Source organism: Mus caroli, unplaced genomic scaffold (genome assembly GCF_978045245.1).
Source record: "Mus caroli unplaced genomic scaffold, Mus_caroli_1 scaffold_19, whole genome shotgun sequence".
Taxonomy (NCBI): domain Eukaryota; kingdom Metazoa; phylum Chordata; class Mammalia; order Rodentia; family Muridae; genus Mus; species Mus caroli.
In genome coordinates this window covers 32,208,075-32,222,236 of record NW_028227274.1, presented here as the reverse complement: position 1 = coordinate 32,222,236, position 14,162 = coordinate 32,208,075, and the positions used below count along the sequence as shown (strand labels likewise).

Genomic DNA, 14,162 nt, shown 5'->3' with positions numbered 1-14,162 from the left:
CCTTGAGTGCAGGTGCCTATAATATATAGAGGCCAGAAAGTACATCTGACTCCCTGGAGCAAGAGTTACACTGAACCACAAGATGTGGAAGCTAGGAGCTGAACTCAGGTCTACAAGAGGCTCTTCACCACTGAACCATCCCTCCAGCCCCCTTTTTAGGTTTTTAGTGTAGCCCTGGCTATCACAGAACTACTGTAGACTAGGACAGTCTTTAAGAGATCTGCCAAAAAAAAAAAAAAAAACCCAAATAGCTACTTTTGGGCTGGTGAGATGGCTCAGTGGGTAAGAGCACCCGAGTGCTCTTCCGAAGGTCCAGAGTTCAAATCCCAGCAACCACATGGTGGCTCACAACCATCCGTAACGAGATCTGGCGCCCTCTTCTGGAGTGTCTGAAGACAGCTACAGTGTACTTACATATAATAAATAAATAAATCTTTAAAAAAAAAAAAAAAGAGATCTGCCAGCGCCTGCTCTTGCAAGCTGAAAATAAAGGTGTGCACCACCATGCCAGATTAGGTTCCCTGACTGCTTCTGACAAACATTTGGATGTCTTTACCAAGTTATCAGTGCTCTCTGGCAGCGGATGAAGTCAACCACACCCTTTGGTGTATCATTTGCATTTTGTTTTTGACAGAGTCTCACTACTTACTTGAGGCTGGCTTTGAACATTATCTTCTTACGTCTACTGCCTACTGAGTGCTAGTATTACAGGCGTAAATGCCAGCACACTCAACTGGATTTTTGCTTATGTTTTATTCTTTACACATTTTTTTATTTTTATTTTATATTTATTTTGGTCTATTGGTGGATGCATTCTTCTATTTATTAATTCTGTTTGTTTTTACCGTCCAGCTACGAACAGTCCCTCGATGATTCTAAGGGTAGGTCGCTTGGTTATAGAGTTTCAAAGAACCATCATTCTTCTAGTTTTAAGGTAAGGGAGATATCACAAGACAATGCTACCTGGCAAAATAAATTCAGTTTAAACAGAAAATCAAAATGAAATTACAATGCACCTTATAATTAGATGACTAAAATACAACAGATACTGTGAAGTAAATAATATAGAGAAGTTTTGCCAGGTGGTAGTGGCATTTAATCCCAGCACTTGGGAGGCAGAGGCAGGTGGATCTCTGTGAATTCAAGGCTAGTCCACACTACAAACAGCCAGACTACACAGTGAAACCCTCGAAAACACCTAAATAAATAAATCTGAGTTTTAGAAAGTGGTATCTAGGGCTGGAGAGATGGCTCAGTGGTTAAGAGCACCGACTGCTCTTCCAGAGGTCCTGAGTTCAAATCCCAGCAACCACATAGTAGTTCACAACCATCTATAATGGGATTCAATGCCTTCTTCTGGTGTGTCTGAAGACAGCTACAGTGTACTCATATACATAAAATAAATAAAACCATATATATATATATATATATATATATATATATATACATACATACATATGGGAGCTAACAGACAACTGTCCAGACATGGGGATAAAGGAAAGCTGCAGATGATTTGAGGGCAGGCAGATACAAGCAGGAAAACTGAGCAGAGCGGGGTCACATTTGACTTTTTATTTGCTCTGCTATTTCATCCATGTGCATAATATAGCCTGATTCCTCTCCCCAGACTTATCTCCTAACCATACCTCACACTCCTCCCCAGCAGTGTCTTTCAGATTCATGACTTTTGTTTTGTGACCCATTTAATTTACCAGGGCCACCTCTGGACTGGAACTATCTGCTGGAGCCTGGTGGGGTCACCAGTGGGTATACAACTGAGAGCAACGAGTGCCCCCTCCCTAAACCTTTCAGTAGCCAATAGTTAATGAAGAGGATGGTCTATAAGCCCAAAGCCCCTCTTTCATCTACACCTGACTCCTGGTGCAAATCCAGAACAAGTAACTGCAGGTCCATGAATTCATGATTGCAAAGGTTTGCTCTGTCTTGCCAGAGACAATGTTATTTCACAACCCTTCTCCCTGCCTTCGAGGCGCTTACATTCTTTCTGTCCCTCCTCCCACTCTGCTCTCCAAGCTCAGAGGGACTGTATAAATGTCGTCTTTAGGGATGAACATCATCCTTTATTCTCAGCACCTTGTGCCACCATGAGTTTGTACATTCACAGAAGTTCACTGAAAAGAGGTTTCTCTAGTTATGGCTGAGACAAGTATTTATGGGTAAAAAACATGATTTTTTTTCTCTTCAATAAGTGTTATTTCACTTATTATTTATGTAACCAATTTTTATGAGGAAAAATTAAATTTGGATTAGGCTTAAAAGATAAACTTTTAAGAGAGTGATCTGTAGGAAATACCATTTACAAAGAAATAAGATGAAAAACACCAGTAAGAGTGTATGAATGTAAAGTATACTTGAGAATTCAGAGATAAGAATAACAGGATATGGGCTGGAGAGGTGGCTCAGTGGTTAAGAGCACTGGCTGCTTGCTCTTCTAGAGGTCATGAATTCTATTCCCAGCAACCATATGGTGGCTCACAACTATCTATAATGGGATCTGATGCCCTCTACTGGTGTCTGCAGACATCAACAGTGTACTCATATAAAATGAAATAAATAAATAAATATATAAAAAAAGAATGACAGGATATGATGATGTCAGAATGTAAAGGAAACAAAACATGAATTGCTAAGATTCCAAACTTCTAGATTATGTACAATTTTACAAAACTGCAGGATATGTGGACAGCTACAGTAGGTGATGAAGCAAGTCTACAGGCTGCTACTTTTAAGTAAATAACAATTTTCTCTTTATAGTTTCTTTGAATTTTCAAGAGATATCTTTTCATACCCATCTAACACAGTATATGAAATGTAATATAGTAATTATATTAAATGTTGGATGTAATGGTGTTAATCTGAGTAAAATTCAAACGTGTACAACATTTTGTGAAATCAAAGCTAAGGAACTGCACCCCAACTCCCCCCACGTTTACACTTCAGCCTCTTTGCGCCTCATTTCCTTTGCCTATAAATAGGAGCAATAAGGGCCTCAAAGGATTGCCGTGAGGATTAGCCCTTATTCCCTAAGCAACCTTGTGTTCCTTACTGGCCACGTATAAATTGGGAGTAGCTTTGAAAAAGAAGTGTTGGGCATCGTGGCACATGCCTGTAACCCTCTAAGTCTATCATTCCTGAAACTAAAGAAGGATTGTGAAGCCCAGGCTTACTATATGGATACCGAACTCACTAGCAGTGAGATCTGGATTGAACTTGAAATGACCCTTTGGAGAAGCCAGGAAGAACCAAAACAACCCAAACAAAAACAAAAACCCCCACAAGTTCCAGGCCATCTTAGGCTGAGACACTATCTTAAATAAAACAAGAAAACATAAAAATGTATCTAAAAATTCTAACCATGTAACGGTCTAGTGATACCATCCTGCAATGATCTAAGTACTCTACACACAGAGAAGTCCACACTCAAAACTTCTCTTTGCTGCCGGGCATGGTGGCGCACGCCTTTAATCCCAGCACTCGGGAGGCAGAGGCAGGCGGATTTCTGAGTTCGAGGCCAGCCTGGTCTACAAAGTGAGTGCCAGGACAGCCAGGGCTACACAGAGAAACCCTGTCTCGAAAAACCGAAAAACCAAAAAAAAACAAAAACAAAAACAAAAACTTCTCTTTGCCAAGGCAGACATGTTGGTAAATGCCTGTAATCTCTCCGCATTTAGGTGGCTGAGGCAGAGGGCAGAAAGGTCTCCTTCCCAACCCACAGACACCCCAGCTCAGAAAAGAAAGAGATATATGTGAATATGATTGAGGTCAACTGTTTCCATAGAAAATGTCATGACAAATTCATTATTTTGTACAAATAATGCATGCTGTTATTTTAAAGTAAAAATTAAAAGTTAATACTAAACTACTGACAATGCCATAAATTTGAAACAATATGCATAATTAAAGCAAAAAAATTATGTATTTGTAAGATTTCTTTTCCTTTTTGAGGTAGGGTCTCAAGTAGCCCTGGGTGCTCTTCAACTCAATCTGCAGCTTTAATGACTTTAAATGGCTGCTCCTCCAGCCTCTAGTTCCCTGGGGCGGAGTTATGTGAGTGTGCCACACCTTTGTGGGGTGGAGGATGGAGCCCAGGGCTTCAAGAAGCTAGGCAAACACACTACCAATTGAGCTACACCCTAGTCCCAAATCTGTTAGACATAAGGTCAATATATGGATACTGAATTTACTAGCAGTGAGATCTAGTCTGAACTTAAAATAACTCTTTTGGGGAAGCCATGAGAAACCAAAACCAAAACCCAAACAACAACAAACCAAAGATAGGCATGCCTTTAATCTCAGCACTTGGGGGTAGAGCCAGGGCGATTTCTGGGATTTTTAGGCCAGCCTGGTATATAGAGTTTCAGTCAGTCAAGTCTACATACAAAGATGGTGTCTCAAAAGAGAGAGAGAGAGAGAGAGAGAGAGAGAGAGAGAACACACAAGTAAGCACACTCCACTCGTGTCAGAGCCATTAAGAAAAGAAACCTTTAAGCCCAGGCTGGGCATCCAGGGGAGTAGCTGTAATACCAACAAGCAGGAAGCTGGGCTGGTCAGGGCTCACCTGGGCTACATATCAAGGCTATCTCAAAAGGAACAAGAATAAAGCACTGGAAGACAGAAGCACTAGGGAAAGAGAAGACCACAGAATGAGGGCTGCTGTCTCTAAGTATCTCTGGGCCACATCAGATTTTCCTTGTCTGATTCTTCACAAGGCAAAGATCCTTCTTCTAGAGCAGATGAGGCTCCTCGTCTCTACAGGTGTGTCCTCTGCTGTAAATGAATAACCCTGCATATGGGCCTCAAATCGTCCCCAGAGAGTGTGGTTAGTGACTCAGTCCCCTGGAGCCCCATTACCTACTACGTCTCTAAAAACAGGGAGCTTATGCTCCTGAAAAACTAAAAGGCCACCCCACTTGTCACTACTAAACAACCAGGGAGGTTTCACCCATTTGGGGAACAAGAGTAAAGGACGCTTTGGCAGAAGGCATGATGGGTTTAAGCCACAGAGCTATCAGAGGCAGTGGGAACTGAGGAGCGACAGGTGTTAGTTAAGTGTGCTCAGACCTTAAAGCAGCAAAGCCTACAGACCACCCCCACCCACCCACACACCCCACTGTTAAAATCAACAACAGAAAGGGGTTCTTATCTCCCACCTGGGGTCTATTTGTGAAGGGAAACCTAAACCAGCAGAACAGCTAGCAGAGCATAGACGTGCATAAGGCAGGCAGTTGGCAGATGAGGAGTGTGTGACATGAATCACTGATAAACAAATATCTAGCTTGGAGTGGTACCACACACCTGTAACACCAGACCAAGGCCAGCCAAGGCTCTGACTTTAAAAACAAAAGCAAAACCTAGCCAGACATAGGTAGCCTGAAGCAGGTCAGCTCCAGGCCAGCCAAGACTACATAGTGTAACTGTCTCAAGAACAAACTCACCCCACCCCACACAAGCACAGAAGGGAAGCTGTGATGGTGTGATAAGGAAGGTGAGAAGGTCACTGCAGGGGCAGGGGCTGGGACAGGGACAGGGACAGGCTCGCTGCACAACGCTGAAACAAGCAGTGCAGAGACGGCCTGGTAGAGCACACCTGATATCCATCCAGTACTTGCCAAGTTAAGGAAAGGGCTTCGAAAATTCCAGGATACCCTGAGCTACAAGGCAAGATCCTTATTATTTAGTTTTCTTTTGTGGGCCTACAATGAACTACAGTACTGGCTGGCCTGAAATTCTTGCTCCTCAGGCCTGGGTTTATAGCAATTCACCACTACACCAGGCAAAAGAAATGTTTTTTTAAAATGAACAAGGGGGAAAAAAAATGAACAAGGGGGCTAGAGAGATGGCTCAGCATTTAAGGACACTGACTGCTCTTCCAGAGGTCCTGAGTTCAATTCCCAGCAACCACAGAGGGTCACAACCATCTGTAATGGGATCTGATGCCCTCTTCTGGTGTGCATGAAGGCAGCTACAGTGTACTCAACACATAAGATAAATAAAAATAAATCTAAAAAAAGAAAAAAAGACCATTTAGAAGAAATATATTTTAAAAAATAAATAAAAATAAAAAATGAGCCAGGTATGGTGCCACACACCTTTAATCTCAGCACTTGGGAGGCAGAGGCAGGCGGATTTCTGAGTTCGAGGCCAGCCTGGTCTATAGAGTGAGTTCCAGGACAGCCAGGGCTATACAGAGAAACCCTGTCTCGAAAAACAAACAAACAAACAAACAAACAAAATGAACAAAAGTCGAGTGGTGGTGGTTTCCTTTATTCCCAGTACCTGAGGCAGGTGAGCTCTAGCCTGGTCTACACAATCAAGTTACATACTGAAACTTTGTCCAACAATAACAACAAATCTGAGCCGGGCGTGGTGGCGCACGCCTTTAATCCCAGCACTCGGGAGGTAGAGGCAGGCGGATTTCTGAGTTCCAGGCCAGCCTGGTCTACAAAGTGAGTTCCAGGACAGCCAGGGCTATACAGAGAAACCCTGTCTCGAAAAACCAAAAAAAAAAAAAAAAACACAAATCTGAAGTTAAGTTGATAGGTGTTTTAAAGGGGATCCAATTAAGCAGTACATGTTCTTACTAAATGAGAAGAACTTCACTGCATTTAAAGCTATACTACAAAATGCTGGGAATTAAAGGCATGCAGCTCCACGCCCAGTTTATCTAAAACTCTATAAACTAGGTGTGGTACCACACCTGAATTCCCAACATTTACAGGGCGGAGAGAGGTGGGTCTCTGAGTTCAAGACCAGCTGATCTACATATCAAGTTCCAGGCCAGGGATCTATAGTGAGACCCTGCATGAAAAAAAGAATTAGGGGGTAGGGAAGATTGATACACTTTATTCCTCATAGAGGACCTCCAGACAGGAATCACACGGAACTAGCCAGGTACTGCAATTATTATATATTCCAAATCACAACAAAGCGATTTTTAGAGCCATTCTGACCCTGAAACAAAAATTAAAGATTAAAAGTTAAGACATTAAGCTGGGCGGTGGTGGCGCACGCCTTTAATCCCAGCACTCGGGAGGCAGAGGCAGGTGGATTTCTGAGTTTGAGGCCAGCCTGGTCTACAAAGTGAGTTCCAGAACAGCCAGGGCTACACAGAGAAACCCTGTCTCAAAAAAAAAAAAAAAAAAAAAAAGTTAAGACATTAAGGCAGATACACTTTAGTCCTCCCTGAAACTCCTGAAGCTAAAGACAGCTATGACAGCAGAGTCACCCAAATGCCACACGTAAAAGCACCGGTCAGCCCGACTGCAGCACCACAGCAGAGTTTCGTTAGTAACAGTGGGGACGCCATAATCGATTAGTCAGTAGGAAAGAGAAAGGGTAGATCAGAGTGCCTATTTCATATCCAATAAAAAATATCAGGTGAGTGGTAGATCCAATGATCAAAGCCAGCAGGAATAATGGAGAATGCCTTTAATACTAACCAGCACTTAAGTTCACCAACCTGGTCTATGTAATGAGCTCCAAGCACACCAGGGATACATACATAGTGGGATGGTGGGAATGTTTCCAAAAAATGGGGAAAAAGATTAAAATGAAAATATTAAGAATAATTATAAAATCTTAAGTCTTAGAAAGTCCTTTCCAAGCAAGTAAACTTAGAAGCCATTGTGAGATAGAGAAAGAGAGAGAGAGAGACTGGGGAGAGAGAGGAAGGGAAAGAGAGACCCAGACCAACAGACAGGGAGAGACTGACTGACTGGGTGGGTAGGTGGAGGGAGAAAGGGAGAGCGGGGAAGCCAGGTAGTGGTACAAGCCTTTAATCCCAGTGTAAACTAAGGTCTCTGCATTCAAGGCCAGCCTGGTCTACAGATCGAGTTCCAGAGCAACCAGGGCTATCTATGGAGAGAAATGTCTCAAAAACAAAACAAAACAAAAAAACCCGAAACAAAACAAAAACCAAAAACCCAACCTAACCAATATACTAGAAGCGTTAATAGAAATATAAAGAACTCAGAATGGAGAAACCCTGTTCATTTAGCAAGGGAGGGGAAGATGCATAACTAGGAGGAAGCAAGGAGAAGAACTGCACCCATAGAGACAGCAGTCATGAGCACGCTAGACACTACTTCTCACTGCCCGACTGGCAACAGCAAATACTGACAGAGAAGAAGAAGACCAGCCCTCCATCACTGTTGGTGACTGGGAAACACTCATGCATTACTTAATGAAATAAAAGTACACACGTTCAACCTGACAATCTCACTCTTGGATGCCTAAAATCACAAAAGAAACCTGGATCACAAAACCAAAACACAAGAATATACAAAAGGCAGATAAGGATGTTCACTATTCCTCCAGAAAACAAAACAAAAATTCAAATAAAACGCCGGGCGTGGTGGCGCACGCCTTTAATCCCAGCACTCGGGAGGCAGAGGCAGGCGGATTTCTGAGTTCGAGGCCAGCCTGGTCTACAAAGTGAGTGCCAGGACAGCCAGGGCTATACAGAGAAACCCTGTCTCGAAAAACCTAAAAAAAAAAAAAATTCAAATAAAGTGGATTCCACCAAGAGAAATAAAAATAAATTACTAAATGATGGCATACGCATTCCATGAAGTATGAAGTAGTTATAAAAAATGACAACAATTTGGGAGTGTTACTCAGTACTCAGCACAGTACTTGCCTAGCATGTGGAAGTCCCCTGGGAGGGCTGAGGAGAACTGGGACATGTTTATAATATATATATAGCTATTATATATTTGTATATATACATATATATTTATATAGCTATTATATCCATGGTATATATAATGTTCAATTAAGAAAGCAGGGCTGGAGAGATGGCTTAGTGGTTAGGACCAGTGGCTGTTCTTGTAGAGGACCTAGATTTTGTTCCCAGTACCCACATGGTGGCCCACAGCTGTCTGTAATTCCAGGTCCAGAAGATCACACATACTCTTCTGACCTCAGGCATCAGGCAAGCAATGATACACACACACACACACACACACACACACACACACACACACACACACACCTCAGGCATCAGGCAAGCAATGACACACACACACACATATAGGCAAAGATACTCATTCACAGAAAATAAAACAGGCTTCTGTTTGTTTCTAGAGCTGCTGGCAGATACTGTGTAGTCAGCTAGCGTTTGTTTCAATGTATTTGTGGAGAAGAGCTTTGCAGGTGTGCACCCAGCCCAGCACCAGCCTTAAGTCTCTACAGTGTGAACTGACCCTGAGCCTTGTGCATGCTAGACAAACACCTCCGACTGTTCCAACCCTATCTTTGTCCTCATTTTTTTGGTAAGTATAAGTTATTTTTTTATAGGAAAAAAATTCACATTCTTCCTTGGTAAGTTGAAGCTGGCCGGGTCGAAATGCCCTGCTCTCGGGTCTATGACTCTCACATTCTGTAAATAGTTGTACTATTATGCCCAAAAGAACATCCATGGTATTTTTTCTGTGTGTCTACTGCCCCTATATATATAATACTCCCAAAGACTCTGGGAGTTACATGGACTAATAATGACTTACGAACTCAAAGTGTACAACTAGATTAGGAAATAAAATAAATGCAAAAAAATCAACAATCTTGCAACATAATTTTTAAAAAACAGAAAACACATATTTTGAACGACAAAGCCACTATTCCAAGAGAAGGGGGGGGGGGGGAATTGGGTTTGTATCTGGCTAAAATTATCAGCAGTTGCTTGTCAAAGAGAAATTCACTGGTGAAGACACCCACTCTTCAGACCTTCATGGAAATTACCAAGAAATGGAGTATTTTCATTTTTTTTTTCACATCATTTCTTAAGGCAGCATATGACATTAGTAATGAAATAAAAAACAGGTTCATTAAATGTATCACTAGTATGCTCTTAAATATTTCTGGGTCAACAAGTATTTAGAGAGAGGGTATTAATGGGGCCTAAAATTGAGCAATGTGTTTTCAATCAGTTCAGAAACTCATTCATCCAACCCTCAATTACTCATCCTTAACAGGGGGCGCCCTGCTATGCAGTACTCAAAACTAAGCACGCCTGAAAACCTCTTAAACGTAACTGAAAGAAAATCTGCCCAATCACAGGCCAGCAGCTGGCAAACTCCACCCTTGAGTACAGGAAGAACACTTTTGATTGGAAGACAGTTGTGTTTACTACAATGTGTGGTGCAAATTGGAAAGGTCCACATGCCCAGAGTCCAAGGCATTCTCGTCAATGAAAAAGGAAAACGAGCCGGCAGCCTGGGCTCCCTCACTAGACATGGCCATTAGGAGGACCTTAGAACAGTTCTGCAAGACGGCTTTGGGAAACCTTAAAGGCCCAGACTTTCGTTGTGACTTTTCTTATATATGTGACTGGATAAAAGTGTGGCAAACACAAATGTACCCAACCCAAAGTTACCTTTGCTTCTAGATTCACATTGCATCATACAAGACGGCACACAGTTGTAAGAACAACCTGTTTTATTCCAAAAACCACTGCAAGCTTTTCACTGCTTAGGGAAAACCCACTTCCTACTGGCCAAGAGGTAAACACATTGGGAATTTAGCCCTAGTAGGTGTCCAACACTCAGTGAACTTCAAAAACCTCTGCCCTCAGGGAAACCAACACCACCAAAGTGAATGGGTAGCCATTTCAGGTGCACAGCTCATTAGCTCGATTCATCTGATGGCTGAAACAGGGAAACAACTATTCAAAGAATTGGGAAGTAACTTCCAGTCTAGAAGCCTGGAAAGACAACAGCTCAGGTCAGAGTATGCACATAAGGGTGGATCTGAAGAACGATTTACTTCCAAGGGTGAATTTGTGAATCAGAAAGAAACTGCCTGGATCTGAACCCAAGGGCAGAGTAATTTAGTCAAACTCCATCTTACTACATCCTGAACCCCTTATATTTGTGGCATCTTTTTAAAAATTCACTTCACTAAAGCTTCATAAATACCCTTAACAAGCCTTCATTATACATCCCGGAGAAGGATCCAAGCTAGTCAATTCAAACAGGAGAGGAAAACTTGATCCAGGGAACAAGTCACAAAAAAAACCAAACCAAACCAAATCAAATCAAACCAACAACAACAAAACACCCCAAAGATTGCCGATCAGAGAGAAAGGCAGTCCACAGAAACCAGCAGCATTCAACTACATTAATCCTAAGCCTTCCAAAATACGTTTCTAGTTAGGGAATAAAATGTCTATTGAATCAAGTTCATCAAGAATATTCACTTTCTGTTTACTGGTCAGTAGATAATCCAAAAACATCCTTCCCGCCCCATTTTTCTTAGCTTTATTTGACCAGAGAAGCTAGAGCTGCTATCATATCAGAATGAGGAACTTAAGAGGCTTGACAAAACTCATTTTGCCGCCACATTACCAACAACAAGAAGAAGAAAGCTCAGGATCTCGAATGCTAGTTAACTTCTTACCGAACAAATTCACTATAAAATAAATAGACCGAGGCAAGCGGCCAAATCCTCATAACAAAAGTTTCAAAGCAAAACCTCTCAAGGTTAGTCAGGGGAGTAACCCAAGTTCGAAGCCAAAAGCACCATTCAGCAGCCCCATTCGGCTAGCCCAGACCTCAAACTTAGCAAAAAGCTAAAACGGCAGCTCCTATTACCTCGAAGCGCCAAAAGAAAAGGGGCGTTCGAAATCAGACCACAAAACTGGCCTTTCTGGGGACCGTCAGGCCGAGCACTGCTCCAACAAGGAGGAAGTGCCAGATTAAAAAAAGCCCCGAGCAGCTCCGGCTGCAGCCTCTGTGCCTCCCGTAACTGCCCACATTCCGGCCGCACTGATGGCTCCAGAAAGAGGGGAACCCGGAGCGAGTCCGCCGAGGCGACCTGGGGACCGCAGGTCCGTGTCTTCTAGCCGAATTTTGCGGGACCCGGGAACCCAGGGTTCCAGAGCCTGCTCCGAGGGCGTGTAGGGGGGGGTGCGCGGAGCAGGGTCGCCCAGGAGGCGGGGCCTGCCGGCTAGAAGCAGCAGCAGCAGCTCTTCGCACCCCGGCCGCCCCCCAGGAGAAACTGGGGCGCGCACCCCAACGCGGAAGCCACGCCGGCCAGAGCCAGAGTGCCCGGGCGCCGAGGTGCCGGCGGGGGGCGCTCAGGAGAGCCGGGGGCGCGGAACTGGGTCACCCCCGCCTCGCCACCCCCTCACAAAGGCCCCCGGGGAGGCCGCCCACAGGCCCCGCAGCCCCGGCCTCGCGTGCCCGCCTCGGCCGCCACTCACCGCTAGGTCCTGGGGCACCGCCCCGCTCATGGCCCGCACCGTGCCGGCCCTCCAGGCCCGAGTGCGCAGCGCAGGCCCAGGATCTCCGCTCACTACCGCCGCCGCCGTGGGGGCCGAGGCCGAAGCTGAGGCCGTAGGGTCCGCGAACAGAAGCAACAGCCGCTTGCCCACCGGGGAGGCCGCCGCGTCCGCCATCGCCAGGGCCGGACGGACCCGCGCTCCCGCCCGCCGCCTCCCACCACCTCCGCCGCCAAGCGCCCGATCCACCCGCAAGGCCTCCCTCCGCACCACCCGCGGCCGCCGCTCCCCCCCACCCCCCCACCAGCCACCACCAACCACCGGCGCCGCGCAGCGCCCCCCGTGGCCGGGAGCGGAGGCACAACCACGGCTGCACACAGCGCCCCCAGCGCTCCGGAGCTGGGCAGCAGCTCTCAGCCCCTCACAGTGCTCCGCCCCAACCTCCCTGGGGCCTGCAGTGCCTCCTGCGGTCAGGAGGGGAATTGCAATTTCCACTGGGGGGCGGGGAGGTGGGCGGGTCCTTCATCTTCCTCCCCGCCCAGTCGCCCCATCCCTGGTTCCAGTCTTTCTTCAAGTGGTCACGTGTTGAGCTTAAGCTTGCTCTCCTCAGACATCACCAAAGACTTAAAGGGGTGGGGAGAGGAGGCAAGGTACCTAGAAGATGGATGTGTTGAGCAAAGACTACTAACCCCAATAAAAGAGTCATTTATCTTAAAACAGGTATGTTAGGATATGTTAGGAAGTATCCACCGCATGGAACACTATCTTCCTTCTCCTTGGCTCATCAGTAATTCCGTTCTTGATAGGTTCCTTTCCCATTGACCAATGCTTAACATCCATTGGATATGATTATGGTGATTTCCATTGGCCAAAGACCAACAAACAGTGTGCTTTTAACATCTTAGTTTTTTGCCTTGAACCTGTAGCGCTTCTTCCCTTTTCTAATGGGCCAATTTTACTGGGTTTTGAAGATTTTTAGCCAGGTGTGACACATACTCTTAACCCCAGCAGAGACAGACAGATCTCTTCGAGTTCAAGGCTAACCTGATCTATCTAGGGAGATTTAGGTCAGCCAGGGATGACTTAGTGAGAACCTGTCTCAAAAAAACCAACACAAACACCTCTTTTACTTATGTACTGTGTCTTAAATATTTTGCCTCTGTGTGTGTGTGTAGGCCACTAGAGGGTGCTAGATCACTGGAACTGGAGTTATAAAACACTTGTCATGTGGGTGCTGGGAACTGAACCCAGGTCCTCTGCAAGAACAGTGCAGCAAGTGCTCTCAATCTCTGAGCCACCTCTCTAGCCCGACTTCCAGTGTTATTAAGCTTTACTCAATTTGTGGAGGAATAGGAAAGAGACCACCTGACTTGGTAGCATTTCATTTTGCCATGGAAATAATGGGGTTGCAGGCAAAGAAAGTACAGTAACATGTATTAGAACTATTTCAGGTGTGAGATACTCTTCAATCCCAATCAGAAAAGGTAATGTAGAGGCAAGTTGCTGACATTTGGCCATACTAATCCACAGTAGGCACTGGAGACTCTCCAGCATTTAATGTTGGTGATGCTAGACTGCCTTCTCTCTAACAGTCTCTCGAATATGCAGACTAAGGATATATAAGCCAGAAAGAGACAAGGTCTAGTAATAAACTACACCAGTTGCTGTAAAAGTGGCGAGTTCTTCCATCAGCCCAAAGCTTCCGTGACTACCTAGTTATCTCCTTCTCCATAACCTTGTTTAGACCTTTGACCTTTTTTTAAAGCAAACACTGGCATAGGAGACACCAACTACCAACTTTGTATCTAGAGAAGTCATCCTAACAGCAACCCTGTGGAGCTCCAAGGAAACAAAAACTTCTTCCCTGTGCTTGCAATCCTTTAAAAAAAAGGGGGTTGGGGGTTGGGTGTCTCAGTATATACCC

General features: G+C 44.7%; 1 protein-coding gene across 2 annotated transcripts in view; it reads right to left on the bottom strand.

Moving 5' to 3' along the window:
• Positions 1 to 12,453, bottom strand: part of Kdm3b (lysine demethylase 3B) — a 60,644-nt gene extending 48,191 nt beyond the window's left edge. For both annotated transcript variants that reach the window (XM_021150261.2, XM_085833606.1), the window contains exon 1: positions 12,221 to 12,453. In XM_021150261.2, coding sequence (XP_021005920.1) covers positions 12,221 to 12,415 — 195 coding nt within the window. In that variant the 5' untranslated portion in view covers positions 12,416 to 12,453. The remainder of the gene's footprint in view (positions 1 to 12,220) is intronic.
• Positions 12,454 to 14,162: the final 1,709 nt, after the last annotated feature.